This window comes from Oncorhynchus nerka, linkage group LG9a, assembly GCF_034236695.1.
Source record: "Oncorhynchus nerka isolate Pitt River linkage group LG9a, Oner_Uvic_2.0, whole genome shotgun sequence".
In the NCBI taxonomy this organism is placed as follows: Eukaryota; Metazoa; Chordata; class Actinopteri; order Salmoniformes; family Salmonidae; genus Oncorhynchus; species Oncorhynchus nerka.
The window spans coordinates 33987135-34006370 of NC_088404.1; the positions used below are offsets into that span (position 1 = coordinate 33987135).

Consider the following 19236-nt stretch of genomic DNA (forward strand, 5'->3'; position numbering starts at 1 on the left):
AAAAAAGTAGGGGCGAGGATCAGTGTCTGATGTGACCACCATTTGCCTCAAGCAGGCTGTTGATTGTGGCCTGTGGAATATTGTCCCACTCCTCTTCAATGGCTGTGTAAAGTTGCTGGATATTGGCAGGATCTGGAACACGCTGTCGTACACAATGATCCAGAGCATCCCAAACATGCTCAATGAATGGGTGACATGTCTAGTGAGTATGCAGGCCGTGAAAGAACTGGGCAATGTTCAACTTCCAGAAATTGTTTACAGATCCTTACGACATGGGGCCGTGCATTATCATGCTGAAACATGAGGTGATGGTGGCGGATGAATGACACAACAATGGGCCTCAGGATATCATCACGGTATCTCTATACATTCAAATAGCCATTGATAAAATGCAATTGTGTTCGTTGTCCGTAGCTTATGTTATAATTTGGAACATGTTTTTATACATTTAGTTTTTTACCAGAACCCCACCAGCACTCTGTTCACAATGTTGACATCAAAAAAACACTCGCCCACACGACGCCATTCACAACGTTGACATCAGAAAACCGCTCGCCCACACGTCTGCCATCTGCCTGATACAGTTGAAACCGGGATTCATCCGTGAAGAGCATACTTCTCCAGCATGCCAGTGGCCATCGAAAGTGAGCATTCGCCCACTGAAGTCGGTTATGATGCCAAACTGCAGTCAGGTCAAGTCCCTGGTGAGGACGATGAGCACTCAGATGATGATTCCCTGAGATGGTTATTGATAGTTTGGGCAGAAATTCTTCAGTTGTTAAAATCCACAGTTTCATCAGCTGTCCGGGTGGCACATCTCAGACCATCCTGCAGGTGAAGAAGCTGGATGTGGAGGTCCTGGGCTGGCATGTTTGTACGTGGTCTGCGGATGTGAAGCCGGTTGGACGTACTGCCAAATTCTCTAAAATGACATTGGAGGTAGTTTATGGTAGAGAAATTAAGATAAAATTCTCTGACAACTGTTCTGGTGGACATTCCTGCAGTCAGCATGCTAATGGCAGGCTCCCTCAAAACGTGAGACATCTGTGGCATTGTGTTGTGTGGCAAAACTGCACATATTAGAGTGGCATTTTATTGTCCCCAGCACAAGGTGCATCTGTGTACTGATCATGCTGTTTAATCAGCTTCTTGATATGCCACACCTGTCAGGTGGATGGAGGAATGCTCACTAACAAGGGTGTAAACAAATTTGTGAACAAAATTTGAGAGAAATAAGCATTTTGTGCAAATGGAACATTTCTGGGATCTTTTATTTCAGCTCATGAAACAATGGACCCCACTTGGACCCCACTTTACATGTTGCGTTTATATTTTTGTTCAGTATAGATCATGAGTGGTATGTGACTGCACAAAAGCTCACAGTGTAGAGTACCCAGTATAGATTTGAATCTCCGATGGATGTATTTTTTTCCCCCTATTGAAATGTAGAATTACATTTGTTAGGGTGTTGAAGAGAAGTGGAATTAACACCTTGAAAATAAAGTTTAAGAATTATTGTCAAGATCGTCTGAATGAATGGACCAAGGCGCAGTGTACTTACCACAAACAATATAGAAGAAAACAAAACGTGACATTCTGGGCTGCTCACAGGCAGCTACACAAAAACAAGATCCCACAAATAACCGGAGGGAAAAGCCTGCCTAAATATGATCCCCAATCAGAGACAACGATACACAGCTGCCTTTGATTGGGAACCATACCAGGCCAACAAAGAAATAGAAAACCAAGATTGCCCACCCTAGTCACACCCTGACCTAACCAAATAGAGAATTTAAAGGATCTCTAAGGTCAGGGCGTGACAATGATTTAATAAGGAGCTACAGTTAAAGTCTAAAGTCTACATACACCTTAGCCAAATACATTTAAACTCAGTTTTTCACAATTATATTATAGTAAAAATCACTGTCTTAGGTCAGTTAGGATCACCACTTTATTTTAATAATGTGAAATGTCAGAATAATAGCAGAGAGAATAATCTATTTCAGTTTTTATTTCTTTCATCATATTCCCAGTGGGTCAGACATTTAAATAAACTCAATTAGTATTTAGTAGCATTGTCTTTACATTGTTTAACTTGGGTCAAACGTTTTCGGTAGCCTTCCACAAGCTTCCCACAATAAGTTGGGTGAATTGTGGCCCATTCCTCCTGACAGAGCTGGTGTAACTGAGTCAGATTTGTTGTCGTCCTTGCTTGCACACGCTTTTTCAGTTCTGCCCACATATTTTCTATAGGGTTGAGGTCAGGGCTTTGTTATGGCCACTCCAATGCCTTGACTTTGTTGTCCTTAAGCCATTTTGCCACAACTTTGGAAGTATGCTTGGGGTCATTGTCTATTTGGAAGACCAATTTGTGACCAAGCTTTAACTGATGTCTTGAGATGTTGCTTCAATATATCCACATAATTTTCCATCCTCATGATGCCATCTCATTTGTGAACTGCACCAGTCCCTCCGGCAGCAAAGCACCCCCATAACATGATGCTACCACCCCCGTGCTTCACAGTTGGGAAGGTGATCTTCGGCTGGCAAGCCTCCCCCTTTTTCCTCCAAACATAACAATGGTCATTATGGCCAAAATGTATATTTTTGTTTCCCAAGGATGAACCAGACTTGTGTGGAGGTATACAATTTGTTTTCTGAGGTCTTGGCTGAATTTGTTTTGGATTTTCCCATGATGTCAAGCAAAGAGGCACTGAGTTTGAAGGTCGCCCTTGAAATACATTTACAGGTACACCTCCCATTGACTCGAATGATGTCAATTAGCCTATCAGAAGATTCTAAAGCCATGACAAAATTTTCTGGAATTTTTCAAGTTGTTTAAAGGCACAGTCAATTTACTGTATGTAAGCTGACCTACTGGAATTGACCTACTGGAATTGTGATACTGTGAATTATAAGTGAAATAATGTGTCTGTAAACAATTGTTGGAAAATGACTTGTGTCATGCACAAAGTAGACGTCCTAAACGTCATGCCAAAACTATAGCTTGTTAACAGGAAATTTGTGAAGTGGTTGAAAAACAAGTTTTAATGACTCCAACCTAAGTGTATGTAAACTTCCAACTTCAACTGTACATATTTTTTCAGCCTTGTAGAGAAACACACTGATATGATAGGGCCTAATAATTATATAACATTTTACATATAGGCCTATGATTGTTTTCTATGCATTGGTATAATTATGTACTTTGTCACATATGCGTTATTTGACTTGAGGACTAGCAGTGGAGTGTTATTTTCCTTGGGGTTTGAACTTACAGCTGTGGTATCTCTCAAACTTCGGGTGAACTGTCTTAGCATACTGCAACACAAATTTGGAAAAGTAGTAGGGAAATACAGCTATTTGACAAGACCGGCATCTTCTTTTACATTTTTTTACAGTGTAGCTACAAATATAAAAGTATAATCCTCTTACTTGTTTTATCGCTAAAAGCAAATCGATGTGTGAAACAGTAAGCAAAAAGTTTGCATTTTTTCATATATGCAAAAACGTGCCTTTAGAATTTTGTGTAACATCAGTAGCCTAATCAAGGAAGCGTCATGTAATGTATATTTGCACACTGCACCTATGACTGAGACAAATAAAACTTGAAGATGGAGGTTTTAGAATCTCCCTCTGGTGGCCAAGTTGACCTGTTTGACAAATCTAATTGGATGGTGGATCTATCGTGTAAGGTATCTGATAGGTTGATTCGTTATTCTGTTACCGAATATAATCATGTGCTCAGCTGGTTGGCCTCGCATAGTGCCAGGTTACTTATTGTACCAGGTTAGCCTATGAGAAAAGATAGCAGCTAGCTATTTTTTACCACAAGTATAAACCTCAGGTCTAATCAAAAGTTTGCGAGTATGGCCCCCACACATCTGCTGGGACACTGGTGGCCATGTGTTTGTGTCTTGTGCATGTCAGCAGTAGCATGCAGAACTCACACAACAGAAAATGTCAATTCTGTGTATTTTCTGCTGGCTGTGACATCTTTAATGCTACATCAATGGATTCCGCATTTAATCCCCTCTGCCTCTCTGTCCCTTCCAGCTCCATCCCTTGCGTTCCAGTGTCTATTAGGCATGTTTAAGTGTGTTTGGATGCATAGTGGCTTATGTGGGGAATGATGTGGGTGCAGGGCTATAAGAGCAGCCAACACTAAAGACACCGTCAGTCAGGGAGAACCCTGCTCTAGCACAGCATCACTGCTGTGACATACACACAGCCCTGCATCTGCGTTTTGGACTATAAAATATGGAAAGAAGAGATCCCAAGGGAAGATAAGACTCTCACGAACACGTTGGTGTTCTCCGTTTTGCTCTACGATCCCCACAAGCGTCTTGGGACTCGACAGAAGTCGGTACAGCCAAACTGCCAGCTTCTGTCTGTAACACCTGAACAGTTTAGGAAACACACTAATGACCCCTCTGTGGACTCATGAACACGAACACTACTGGTCAAAAGTTTTAGAACACCTTCTCACCTACTCAAGGGTTTATCTTTATTTTTTACTATTTTCTACATTGTAGAATAGTAGTGAAGACATCAAAACTATGAAATAACACATCAGGTAGTAACCAAAAAAGTGTTAAACAAATCAAATTATATTTTATAGTTGAAATTATTCAAGTAGCCACCCTTTGCCTTGATGACAGCTTTGCACACTCTTGGCATTCTCTCAACCAGCTTCACCTGGAATGCTTTTCAAACTGTTTTAAGGAGTTCCCACATATGCTGAGCACTCGTTGGCTGCTTTTGTTTCACTCTGCGGTCTGAGTCATCCCAAACCGTCTCAATTTGGTTGAGGTCGGGGAGATTGTGGGACCAAGAGACTGAAAAACAGCTTCTATCTCAAGGCCATTAGACTGTTAAATAGCCATCAGAGAGGCTGCTGCCTACATACACAGACTTTAAATTATTGGCCAGTTTAATCAATGGAACACCAGTCACTTTAATAATGTCACTTTAATAATGTTTACATATCTTGCAATACTCATTTCATGCAGTATGTATATACTGTACTGTATTCTATACTATCTACTGTATCTTAGTCTATGACGCTCTGACATTGCTCATCCATGTATTTATATATTCTTTAATTCCATTCCTTTACTTAGATTTGTGTGTATTAGGTATTTGTTGTGAAATTGTTAGACATTACTTGTTAAATATTGCTGCACTGTCGGAACTAGAAGCACAAGCATTTCACTACACCTGCAATAACATCTGCTAAACACGTGTAATTGACTAATAACATTTGATTTGATTTGTGGAGGCCAGGTCATCTGATGCAGCACTCCATCACTCTTCTTCTTGGTCAAATAGCCCTTACACAGCCTGGAGGTGTGTTGCGTCATTGTCCTGTTGAAAAACAAATTAAGCGCTAAGCGCAAACTAGATGGGATGGCATATCGCTGCAGAATGCTGTGGTAGCCATGCTGGTTAAGTGTGACTTGAATTCTAAATAAATCACAGACAGTGTCACCAGCAAAGCACCCCCACACCATCACACCTCCTCCTCCATACTTTAAGGTGGGAAATACTCATGCGGAGATCACCCACACCACGTCTCACAAAGACAAGGTGGTTTGAACCAAAATTCTCCAATTTGGACTCCAGACCAAAGGACAGATTTCCACCGGTCTAATCTCCATTGCTTGGGGTTCTTGGCCCAAGCAAGTCGATTCTTGTTATTGGTGTCCTTTACTAGTGGTTTCTTTGCAGCAATTCGACCATGAAGGCCTGATTCACACAGTTTCCTCTGAACAGTTGATGTTGAGATGTGTCTGTTACTTGAACTCTGTGAAGCATTTATTTTGGCTGCAATTTCTGGTCTTCTTTTCCTGTGGCGGTGCTCATGAGAACCACTTTCATCATAGCGCTTGATGGTTTTTGCGACTACACTTTTCCATATTGACTGACCTTCATGTCTTAAAGTGATGATGGAGTGTCGTATCTCTTTGCTTATATGAGCTTTTCTTGCCATATTATGGACTTGGTTTTTTACCAAATAGTGTTATCTTCTGTATACCCCTACCTTGTCACAACACAACTGATTGGCTCAAACACATTGAGGACAGAAATTCCACAAATTAACTTTTAAGAAGGCACATCTGTTAATTGAAATTCAATCTAGGTGACTACCTCATAAAGCTGGTTGAGAGGGTGCCAAGTGTGCAAAGTTGTCATCAAGACAAAGGGTGGCTATTTGAAGAATCTCAAATATAAAATGTTTTGCTTACTACATGATTCCATATCTGTTATTTCATAGTTTTGATATCTTCACTATTATTCTACAATGTAGAAAATAGTATCAATGAAGGAAAACTCTTGAATGAGAAGGCGTTCTAAAAAATTTGACCGGTAGTGTACCTGTCAGTTGTTTTGTTCTAGGACACCCACAGGCTTCACAACACTCGTCTGAAGGTCCTCCGTGATCAGGTGAAAAAATGAATGGAAGTATAGATGGAGACTGTTTAGTTCCAAAAATAAGGGGTTACATCTCTCAGATATAGGACAGACACTTCATGACAAACTTCCTTTTGGGGGGGGACTATCTCTTGTTCCATGTAGTGAATATGTATTCAATGTGTTTGTATGGACTAATAGCAGTAGGGCCATATAAAAATGTCCTTTTTTTATACTTCAAGGGGTCTTAAAATTCTAAATCAAATAGCAAAATGATCCCCCTCCTCCAGTTTAGCAAGGGATTAGACTCTTGTGGTTTAAATCGTATTCTTCCTTCACATATTGCCTGTACGCTATCACCACCTAGTGGACACTGCAGCCGAGTTCCATAATGGCATTTTATTAGGGTCTCCATTAGTTGATGTGAAAGCAGCAGCTATTCTTCCTGGGGTCCACACAAAACATAAAACATGATTCCACAGATAATTGTTGGTCTTGGAGTAAGCTAGACAGGTAACACCTCTCACAACGCTTCAGTCTAACTAACTTGGAAAAAATACTATAATTTAGGATTCAACTGAGGAGGGTTTGACCAGCGTCTGCAGCTCGTCTGCCATGGAGGTAAAACATGAAAGATGTAAATTCCAGACTGGGAGTAGTCTATTGATGAGATACACTTCAGAGCAGCTTACTAACCAACTACAAACTTGCCTACTCAGCAAACAAATTGCTTCTGCCAGGCCGCTTGTACAGTACAAAGTCAAAGTGAATATCCACAACAAATCCTCGCTCTGCAATAACAATTTTAAACAGTACATTTAGACACAAATGCTAATGCTGCACTTAGTGCCTACCTTTTAATTGTCTTGTCCTATGTATGTTAGCATTGGTGCTTTTAATGAGCTTGATATGTGAGCCACGTGTCAAAGACAATTTCCTTCTGTTAATTTTATGGACGCTTTCTGAAGCAAATGTAATAAATGACACCTGTAGAAGCCTAGGCCCTACTGTTATAACACCTTGTTACAAATTCTCCCAGAAAGGTTGAAATGGAAATTAGGTCTAATGATTACACTCCCAACCACCTAATGCCTTTTAAATAGACAAACTCATTGTATGTGGCCATTGTGCCATGCACAATAACATTGAGAAAGGAACACGGTGTAGGCTATTACATGTATATGATAGTACTGTATTGAAATTGAGTATTCAAATTAAAAACAATACATGTACAGTAGCCTAGAGTATACAGGTACAGATAATCTAACATTGTATAGCAGCATCACACACACACACAGAATACAACTTCACTAAATGTTCAAATACAAATGAATGAAATATAAGAAGAGCTCTAAAGTGGGCCTACTTGTTTGACCCCTCACATTCCCAGGTGAAATAGTCAGACCAACGTGTGATAGATATAGAGGCTAATACTTCCACAATGATAACATAAAAAATACAGTACACCTCCATTTCAGTAACAGTTTGCAATAACAGATTCTGTGAAAGTTAATTTCCAGAGTAGATAGTTACTGGATGTCTGCCAGGGGCTGTGGGAGGGGAGGGAATATAACTCACTCCAATAGAATTCACACACACACACACACACACACACACACACACACACACACACACACACACACACACACACACACACACACACACACACGGAATCAGTCATACTGGCCTGTGGTAATGAGTTCTGTGTGTTTATCAAACAGAATACATTACTGCAGTAAGAGAGGCGGGGAGGAGAGATGAGGAGAGAAGTGGAAATAGAAAGAAAGGAGGGGAAAGGGTAAGAGGACACTGGTAAGGCTTGGAGTTGCAATCCATTCCCTTTTACCTTTAAAATACTGTACATATACAGAAATAAAACATATTTACATTCAATGGCTTCATATTGATCTTTCCATCTTCCTAAAAGGCCAACTTCATCATCCTCTCACAGGTCTATAAGACCAATATCAAATTCAGAGTGTTAGAGTCACACTCAGCAAACTATTTACACTGTGACACTTATTGGCATAGTACAGAAGAACACTACAGAAGTGGAGAGCTACTGCCTTTTGATTTTCAGTACATTCAAGTAACTTCAGGAATCAAGTGTAGGGGAGATTGGGGTAGGTTGAGCCATTTCTGTTTTTTACATTCAGCATCACTATGTCAAGTGAAAAATAGTATTGTTTCTACCAAAGATATCTACATATACACAAAAGTATGTGGACACCCCTTAAAATGAGTGGATTTGGCTATTTCAGCCATACCCGTTGCTGACAGGTGTATAAAATCAATCACATGGCCATGCAATCTCCATAAACAAACATTGGCCTTACTGAAGAGCTCAGTAACTTTCAATGTGGCACCGTCATACAGTAGGATGCCACCTTTCCAACAAGTCCGTTTATCCAATGTCTGCTCTGCTAGAGCTGCCCCAGTCAACTGTATGTGCTGTTATTGTGAAGTACACAATTATAGGGGCAATAATGGCTCAGCCGCAAAGTGGTAAGTCACACAAGCTCAAAGAACGGGACCGCCAAGTGATGAAGCGCATAACACTTAAAAATCATCTGTCCTTGGTTGCAACACTCACTACAGAGTTCCAAACTGCCTCTGGAAGCTACGTCAGCACAATAACCGTTCGTCAGAAGCTTCATGAAATGGGTTTCCATGGCCAAGCGGGCACACACAAACCTAAGATCACCATGCCAAGAATCAGCTGGAGTAGTGTAAAACTCGCCGCCATTGGACTCTGGAGCAGTGGAAATGTGTTCTCTGCAGTGATGAATCACGCTTCACCATCTGGCAGTCCGACGGACAAATGTGTGTTTGCAGATGCCAGGAGAACAATACCAGCTTGAATCCATAGTGCCAACTGTAAAGATTGGTGGAGGAGAAATAATGGTCTTGGGCTGTTTTTTATGATTAGCGCTAGGCCCCTTAGTTACAGTGAAGGGAAATCTTAACGCTACAGCTTCTGTGCTTCCAACTTTGTGGCAACAGTTTGGGGAAGGCCCTTTCCTGTTTCAGCATGACAATGCCCCCATGCACAAAGCGAGGTCCATACAGAAATGGTTTGTCGAGATCGGTATGGAAGAACTTGACTCGCCTGCACAGTGCCCTGACCTCAACCCCATCGAACACCTTCAGGCTGAATTGGAAAGCCGATGCGAACCAAGCCTAATCGCCCAACATCAGTACACGACCTCACTAATGCTCTATTGGCTGAATGAAAGCAAGTCCCAGCAGCAACGTTCCAACATCTAGTGGAAAGCCTTTGCAGAAGAGTGGAGGCATTTATAGCAGCAAAGGGGGGAACAACTCCATATTAATGCCCATGATTTTCGAATGAGATGTTTGATGAGCACAATTTCGTAATGTATTTCAGGATGTTGTGTATCCCTGGAAAAAAAATCAGAATTCATGGAAACATAACAGTTTTGAAAACATAGCTTGTTCAAAAAATGTGGTATTTTGGCACATCTTACGGGGTAAGATGGGGTATGGGGTAAGTTGAGCAAAGGAACAAGGTCAGTTGAGCCGCCTTGAGGTAAGTGGGTGATGGTGACCTGTGATAGTGGGTGATGGTGCTGGTAGGTCAAAGTTGAATTAATGGAATGGGGGTGTGGTATAGTGTATATCTTAAATGTATGCCTACATTCAGATAGATCTCTCTGTTCAATATCACTGACCCTTTCATTTCTTGACCAGTTGCCTGGGATAGAGATGTTACTTCAATGTGCCAGTTGTGCCAGTTCTCTGCATTTACGGCGAAGCCCATGAAACTGGTCTGCCAGATTCTTGATATGATCAGCAAAAGACCCCAACTGATGTACATCTAACTTTGGTTTAGATACCAGCATCATGGAACCTGGAACACAATACATTCAATTTACTTTGTGGTGGTGGTTTCTTCCTTCTGACTCCATGAAATGATGACCTCTTCCTAAAAATGTGGTCACATTATTAATTTTGTATAAGGTTTCCTAGAAACAGGGGTGTCTCAATTTACCCCACTCTCCCCTATTACCACATTGTCTACAGATTCTTACTGATTGTGTACAATATGAGTCCTGAACATCCAAACCTTACCAGCTTCAGCACATGGTGTTTAGCCAACCACATATCCACACCTCGGTTGTCCTTAGTAGCATGTCTGTAACACTACATATTTATATTATCTAAAGGATCGATCCAGCAGTTTGATCAACACAATTACATTCCACTTCACAGGTCCACTCCAAAGACATATAGAAGCCCATGTGTCTGAATTCCAGAATCAAGTTTGGAGTTGCGTTTGATATCTTTCTGTATGGTTGGAGTTTTCCCTCTTTCAAATACACAGGGACTCAGTTGGTCCTTATGTGACCGAGCCACAGGTGTATCTATATCAAGGGGGGTCGAGTGAGTCTCTAATTGACGATGGGATAAAGGTTTATCTGTATTTGATATTTAAATTATCTGAGGGTAGTGCAAAGTTGATCTGAGGGTAGTGCCAAGTTGATCTGAGGGTCGTGCCTAGTTGATCTGAGGGTTGTGCCAAATTGATCTGAGGGTTGTGCCTAGTTGATCTGAGGGTCGTGCCTAGTTGATCTGAGGGTCGTGCCTAGTTGATCTGAGGGTCGTGCCTAGTTGATCTGAGGGTCGTGCCTAGTTGATCTGAGGGTCGTGCCTAGTTGATCTGAGGTTCGGGGTAGTGTCGGAACACCTTGTGGATCCACTGGGTGTAGAAGGGGACGTTGATGAAGATGCCAGGCCGATTGGCACGGGCACAGCCTCTGCCATGGACACTGACCCCCACTATGACCCTGCTCTCTCCTTCCTGGCACACCAAGGGGCCGCCATAGTCCCTCTGACAGGGGGAGAGACATAAAGCATACATTAGGAAAAACATGCAGTCAACTCCTGATGAGAGAGAACTGTTCCAAGTGTTTCAGGCACATTTCATTCACAGTTCATCAGCTTCCTTACCTCACAGACGCCCTCGTCCTTCCTCCCCCCAGCGCAAATCTTGCTGTCTGTGATGTGGAGGTTCCCTCTGTGTTGTTCACTACACCTCTCATTACTGATCATGGGCAGATGGACCACCTTCAGTACACCTTCATGACCCGTACCTGAGTGATAGGTGAGAGGAGGGGAGATTATAGTCATGACAACAGTACAGCTAATGAGTAACCAGTCCCTTTCCTAGATGATATAATCCTGATGGATGCGATGGTATGTGTGTGTACCTTTGGTCTCGCCCCATCCATGCATGCTACACATCGAGCCATCAGCAATGGAACACCCAGCCACCGGCAGCTGAATGGTGTGGACACTGTCTGCAGGGAGGGCAGGCCTGAGTGAGAGAAATATTTTTGTTGTTGTTGAAGAATAGAAGACTAGAAAACGTACGATATACGACCAGGAGTGTTTGTATATTTCTGTTCAGGCACTCACTGGGCCAGCCGTATGAGGGCCAGGTTGGAGCCCTCAGGACCACAGATCACATGGGAGATGGAGACTTCCTGTCTGAAGGAGCTGTTAGGAGCCAAGCCACGAAGGTCTGATACACCTAACCACACACGATACTCACTCAGGTCTGGAACACTGTGTGGATACAGGTGCATGTAAGCATAGTAAAGATAAAGAGGCAGAGGAAGAAAGGTAAAGAGCAAAAGAGGAAGAGAGAGAGAGAGGTGCAGTTACCATGAGGAGAAGCATTGTCTGTCAGTGAGGACCCACTCCTCTCGTATGAGAGAACCTCCACACCAGTGACTGGACCTGGGGAGGGAACACAACACATGATATTACACACTGGGAAATGACCTTTGCTAACCCCGACACTTGGACAAATGGTCTATACATCTGCCACTAGAGCAGAGTTTATACCTACAGTAGATAACACAGAGAAGCAAAGCCAGGCGTGTGTGTGTGTGTGTGTGTGTGTGTGTGTGTGTGTGTGTGTGTGTGTGTGTACCGTTTCTGTATGCTGACCATCCAGCTTCCGTCTGTGATGGCGACTGGAGCTCCTCCTACTATCCTGGTCGTCTTATGGATGAAACATGACACATTGGACACCTCCACTGACAAGTTGAGAAAGAGGAAACTATGTTGAAACAACCATTTTATACCCAGAGAGAAAAACAAGATGAAACATGAAAACCAGAAGGCGGAGTAGAGCGACTGACCTCTCTGTGGAATGGTGTTCTTTGATGGTACACCTGTGTGACAGAGGATGAAACACAAGATAGAGGTCTCAGTGACAACACAGTGACAATGCCACTACAGCAGGTGTGTGTGTGTGTGTGTGTGTGTGTGTGTGTGTGTGTGTGTGTGTGTGTGTGTGTGTGTGACTCACATGGTTTGATGCTGCAGTAGTCCCAGGGTATAGCAGTGCTGTTAGTATAACACCAGGGGCCATGTGTGTCTCTGTCTGGGTTCCTACAGAAACTCGCCTCCTGTCCCACAGTCAGCACCGCTGCATCTCTGTCCCAACTACATACAACAAAAGCAAAGGAGAGTATGAGAAACGGTTAAAGACAGACTGTCAGCCCATCATAATGGGAGGAGACAGCTGTGTATGGCCTCTCTCTTTATACCCATCTCTCTTTACACATCTCTCTTTCTCTCCATCTCTTCCTCACACACACACACACACACACACACACACACACACACACACACACACACACACACACACACACCTACAGTGACACAGGGCAACGATCATAATGTTTGGAACGTCACCAACAGAATTCCTTCCCAGACATTCCAAGATGATAATAGGACCATTCACCAACGCACAGTGTGCGTGTGCGTGTCTGCTGAGAGAGTGATCCCTCTGAGTCTCTCTAACATAAACAATAACCGCTGACCTCTGACCTCTGGGCGGGAGCCAAGCAGAGGAACCGATTGGCTTTGAAGTATTCGGTGAAGGGAAGAGGCTCAGGGTCAGAGGAAGCCTGCAGTGTGTCCTCCAGATGCTTTATTACACACCCACTCAACCATCCATTACAGTGGAGTGGAGTAATGGACTAGTTTTTCTCTCCTTGAGAACAGCCAGGCTCTGACTCTTTTTTTAGACCAATATGACTTGACCACATGTCAGCTACAGGTTAACTCCCCCATGACCTCTTAGGTTCAACCATGTGTTTCTGAGGAGGGCACTCCATCTTAGGGCTGTTACGGTAACCGTATTACCGCCACACCGCCAGTCATGAGTCATGACCGCAGTTAAATTCCAAACTTGCTAACTGCCTGGTACTCCACACTCTATTGTCCCTCTAATCACTCTGACATCAATGTAAATGTGGTCGAAAGTCACATCGAAAGTCAAACACTTCATGAGAGCCCATTAGCTCATGTTGTGCAACATTTCTATAGGCTATGCAATTGATGACCTTATTAAAAAGAGGAGGATCCCATTAGCTTTCTATAGGCTTGGGCTACCATATTTATTGCTCAACTTTCCTAATATTAAGCACATTGCTTCACTTTAAAACAGGAGTATAGCCTACCTGGCTGGCATGAAAATGAACCACGGGAAAAGTGTCCTCCATTCGCTATTTAAGTGCATAGATGACATGTGTTTTCCCCCTGCCTCTGTTCTGAGACAGGTGCATGATAATGTTCCATTCTAAATCAAAACTCATTTCACACATTATTTAGTATACAGTACCAGTCAAAAGGTGGGACACAACTCATTCAAGAGTTTTTCTTTATTTTTACTATTTTCTACATTGTAGAATAATAGTGAAGCAATCAAAACAATGAAAAAACACATGGAATCATGTAGTAACCAAAAAATATATTTTACATTTGAGATTATTCAAAGTAGCCACCCTTTGCATTGATGACAGCTGTGCACACCCTTGGCATCCTCTCAACCACCTTCACCTGGAATGCTTTTCCAAAAGTCTTGAAGGAGTTCCCACATACACTACCATTCACAATTATGGCAACGTTGAAGAGCCGACTCCGGGATGCTGGCCTTCTAGGCAGAGTTGAAAAGAAAAAGACATATCTCAGACTGGCCAATAAAAATAAAAGATTACGATGGGCAAAAGAACACAGACACTGGACAGAGGAACTCTGCCTAGAAGGCCAGCATCCCGGAGTCACCTCTTCACTGTTGACATTGAGACTGGTGTTTTGCGGGTACTATCTAATGTACCTGCCAGTTGAGGCGTCTGTTTCTCAAACTAGACACTCTAATGTACTTGTCCTCTTGCTCAGTTGCGCACCGGGGCCTCCCACTCCTCTTCCTATTCTGGTTAGAGACAGTTTGCGCTGTTCTGTGAAGGGAGTATTACCCAGAGTTGTACGAGATCTTCAATTTCTCGCATGGAAAAGCCTTCATTTCTCAGAATCAGAAGAAAGTTTCTGGCCATTTTGAGCCTGTTATGGAACGCACAAATGCTGATGCTCCAGATACTCAACTAATCTAAAGAAGGACAGATTTATTGCTTCTTTAATCAAAACAACAGTTTCTAATGATCAATTAGCCTTTTAAAATGATAAACTTGGATTAGTTAACACAACGTGCCATTGGAACACAGGATGGATGGTTGCTGATAAAGGGCCTCTGTACGCCTCTGTAGATATTCCATTAAAAATCAGCCGTTTCCAGCTACAATAGTCATTTACAACATTAACAATGTCAACACTGTATTTCTGATCATTTGATGTTATTTTAACGTACAAAAAAATGTGTTTTTCTTTCAAAACAAGGACACTTCTAAAAAAATATATATTTATTTCACCTTTATTTAACCAGGTAGGCCAATTGAGAACAAGTTCTCATTTACAACTGCGACCTGGCCAAGATAAAGCAAGGCAGTGCGACAAAAACAACAGAGTTACACATGGGATAAGCAAACGTACAGTCAATAACACAATAGAAAAATCTATGTACAGTGTGTGCAAAAGTAGTAAGACCCCATTCTTTTGAACGGTAGTATGCTGAGCAATTGTTGGCTGCTTTTCCTTCACCGCGGTCCAACTCATCCCAAACTATCTCAATTGGGTTGAGGTCGGGCGATTGTGGAGCCCAGATCATCTGATGCAGCACTCCCTCTCCTTCTTAGTCAAATAGCCCTTACACAGCCTGGAGGTGTGTTTTGGGTCATTGTCCTGTTGATAAACAAATGATGGTCCCACTAAGTGGAAACCAGATTGGATGGCTTATCGCTGCAGAATGCTGTCGTAACCATGCTGGTTAAGTCTGCCTTGAATTATAAATAAATCACAGACACTGTCACCAGCAAAGCACCACCACACCATCACACCTCCTCCTCCATGCATCACAGTGGGAACCACACATGCGGAGATCATCCGTATGTCATCAGACCAAAGGATTTTCACCGGTCTAATGTCCATTGCTCATGTTTCTTGGCCCAAGCAAGTTTCTTCTTCTTATTGGTGTCCTTTAGTAGTGGTTTCTTTGCAGCAATTCGACCATGAAGGCCTGATTCACGCAGTCTCCTCTGAAGAGCTGCTGTTGAGATGTGTTTGTTACTTGAACTCTGTGCAGCATTTTATTTGGGCTGCAATCTGAGGTGCAGTTAATTGCTGATTTCTGAGGCTGGTAACTCTAAATAACTCTGCATCTTCCTTTCCTGTGGCGGTTCTCATGAGAGCCAGTTTCATCATAGCGCTTGATGGTTTTTGCGACTGCACTTGAAGAAACTTTCAACGTTTTTGAAATGTTCCAGGTTGACTGACCTTCATGTCTTAAATAATGATGGACTGTCGTTTCTGTGTACTTATTTGAGCTGTTCTTGCCGTAATATGGACTTGTTCTTTTACCAAATAGGGATACCTTCTGTATACCAACCCTATCTTGTCACAACACAACTGAATGGATCAAATGCAATAGGAAGGAAATAAATTCCACAAATGAACTTTTAACGAGGCACACCTGTTAATTGAAATGCATTCCAGGTGACTACCTCATGAAGCTGGTTGAGAGAATGGTAAGAGTGTGCAAAGCTGTCATCAAGGCAAAGGGTGGCTATTTTGAAGAATTTGTTTAACTATTTTTTGGTTACTACATGATTCCATATGTGTTATTTCATAATGTTGATGTCTTCACTATTATTCTACAATGTAGAAAACAGTAAAAATAAAGAAAAACCCTGGAATGAGTAGGTGTGTCCAAACGTTTGACTGGTACTGTATGTAAAGACAAAATTAAATTAAGAATAGTCTGATGGGTGACAATATTAGCCTATCACAAATATATACTATCACTTGAAACAGCACATTACTTTTTTTTGCAACTTTTTCAAATTATAGTCACACACCTCATGTAGCCTAGCCCATAGGCCTATATGTTTTGATAAGGTTTGTATCACAACTAAAGTGGCCAAATAACTACTTAAAATTAGGCAAATTAATCCACTTTATAACCGGTGGAGAGCCTAACTGGCTCATAGGCGGCGTGTGAGTTTGGGGAAGATCATTTTTAACATAATAAAGCATTAAATGAATAATCACACTTGCGGTCACTTTTGAGAATGTGTTTTCCAGCTAATTGCATTTTGTAACATTCGCACTTATAGCCTACTGCCGTGGGAGCACTGCTGGCTGTGAACAAATAGCCTAATAGTTTATTAACATTTTATGCTAAACATTCTGACCTGTTGCATCAGCCTCATTGCTTTAAAAAAAAAAAATTGGTGCATTGGTTGTATTAATTTGGGATCTATCACATTCCACAACTGTCCCAGATTATATTTGGAATATTTATTTCTCACACAGAAGGACAAGTTGACCAATAGAATAGGTCAAGTTATGTGCTATGGGTAATAGTAGATTCGAGGCCTTGTGAGAGTGCTTGACAAATGATGAATGAGAGACTGATAAAGTGTGCACAGCCTGCACAAGAAACAAAGAGCTCATGCCTTTGATGCAACTTTTTGCTACTCATCATTAGAGTCGCATGTACTACAAATCAAAACATATAGCCCAACGTTTGTATCTAAAGAAACACAACTAAAGTTGCATAAATAACTCTAAATGAAGCATACAGGAGGACCTGCTCAACACTGAATAGCTGCATGAGCGCACTCCATTGAAAATCATTTGGAGAAAATATCCTTTCTATTTTATTCAATCAAATTGAATCAAATGTATTTATAAAGCCCTTTTTATATCAGCCGATGTCACAAAGTGCTGTAAAGAAACCCGGGCCTAAAGCTCCAAACAGCAAACAATGCAGATGTAGAAGCACGGTGGCTAGGAAAAACTCCCTAGAAAGGCTGGAACCTATGAAGAAACCTAGAGAGGAACCAGGCTCTGAGGGGTGGCCAGTCCTCTTCTGGTTGTGCCAGGCGGAGATTATTACAGAACATGGCCAAGATGTTCCAAATGTTCATAGATGACCAGCAGGGTCAAATAATAATAATCACAGTGGTTGTAGAGGGTGCAACAGGTCAGCACCTCAGGAGTAAATGTCAGTTGGCTTTTCATAGCCGATCATTTAGAGTTAGAGACAGCAGGTGCGGTAGAGAGAGTCGAAAACAGCAGTTCAAGGCAGCACGTCCGGTGAACAGGTCAGGGTTCTATAGCCGCAGGCAGAACAGCATTCATACAGCATGTTCAATTGTATTCTTCATACTATAAAATAATGCCACGGCATTCTAAGCAAATCTTGTCTGCTAAATGAACTAGTGGAGCCCACTAGTGGAACTAGTGGAGCCCACAACTCATAGTATGCTATCCTGTTTTTCTGAAATAAACATTTTCTTCATATCACGTTTCTCACAATAAATCCAAAATAAATCATGGATGAACTGTGATGGTGTAGGCTATGTTAAACGGCTAAACGTGTTTATGTTCATTTACTGTCAATTACCGTGATACCGGCAGTTATTTGCTCGACAATCACCAGCTTACAAAATGTCATGACCACCACAGCCCTACTCCCATCTATGCGTCCCCCACCCCCCACCCCACCCCACCCCACCCCACAACACACACGCAGATGTGTAGCATGTGGTTTTGTTACCTGTGGTCTCTCCAGAGGGAACAGGGAAGACCTGACCTGGTCCTAGACACCTCTCCTCTGTAGCTCTCTCCGTTGCCCTCGTAGCAGTCTGGAACGCACACACACACTTACAGTATGATAACAGGATAATAAAATATGAAAACATATTTATGTTACTGTAATACAAGTCAGAATGCTACAGACCACACCAACCAAAGGGAAATATGGTATTAAAATCTCTGCTGTCCTGACTGGTATACCAGAATATGACCACAAAACACCAGTCACAAAACTGTCCCAGCTGTCCCAGAGTGTAAGAAAAACACAACCCTAAAGAATCTGTATTCCAGATCCACTTACTGGCCTCTTCTCCACACTGTCCAATGGGACAGAGCGATGTTGTAATGCTGTCAGAGCTAGTTAATTTATGTGCATTGGGCTGTGATTCCCAGAGTCCTTCAGTAATACTTCTATAGAAACATACTTTCTAAGTTGCTCAGGAGATCATACTTCAGGGACAACACTGAACTAATTAAATATATTATTATTCAGAGAAAACATATCTGCATCAGTAATCCATCTATTTTGCATGGTCAAAATAAAAATGTTTAGGAGCCAGAAACCTATTACATTTACATCATTTAGCAGACACTCTCATCCAGAGCGACTTACAGGTGCAATTATGGTTAAGTGCCTTGCTCAAGGGTACATCGGCAGATTTTTATCACCTAGTCGCTCAGGATTTGAACCAGTGCCCTTTTGATTAATGGGCCAATGCTATAACCGCTAGGCTACCCACCACCCCTTCACATGTTAGTTTAACCAAAAGCAGTAAATGTCTATTGCACTAC

At 42.0% G+C, this 19236-nt stretch overlaps 1 protein-coding gene across 1 annotated transcript in view; it reads right to left on the reverse strand.

The window, feature by feature from the left end:
- Positions 1-7341: 7341 nt before the first annotated feature.
- The window catches only part of LOC115134744 (hepatocyte growth factor-like), a 31322-nt gene continuing 19427 nt past the window's right edge, over positions 7342-19236 (reverse strand). Inside the window, exons 10-18 of the mRNA XM_029668941.2 lie at positions 18407-18494; positions 12755-12891; positions 12585-12617; positions 12374-12479; positions 12103-12177; positions 11854-12003; positions 11646-11752; positions 11386-11528; positions 7342-11266 (exon numbers count right to left, since the gene is read on the reverse strand). Of these exons, the coding sequence (XP_029524801.1) occupies positions 11087-11266; positions 11386-11528; positions 11646-11752; positions 11854-12003; positions 12103-12177; positions 12374-12479; positions 12585-12617; positions 12755-12891; positions 18407-18494 (1019 nt within the window). The 3' untranslated portion in view covers positions 7342-11086. The remainder of the gene's footprint in view (positions 11267-11385; positions 11529-11645; positions 11753-11853; positions 12004-12102; positions 12178-12373; positions 12480-12584; positions 12618-12754; positions 12892-18406; positions 18495-19236) is intronic.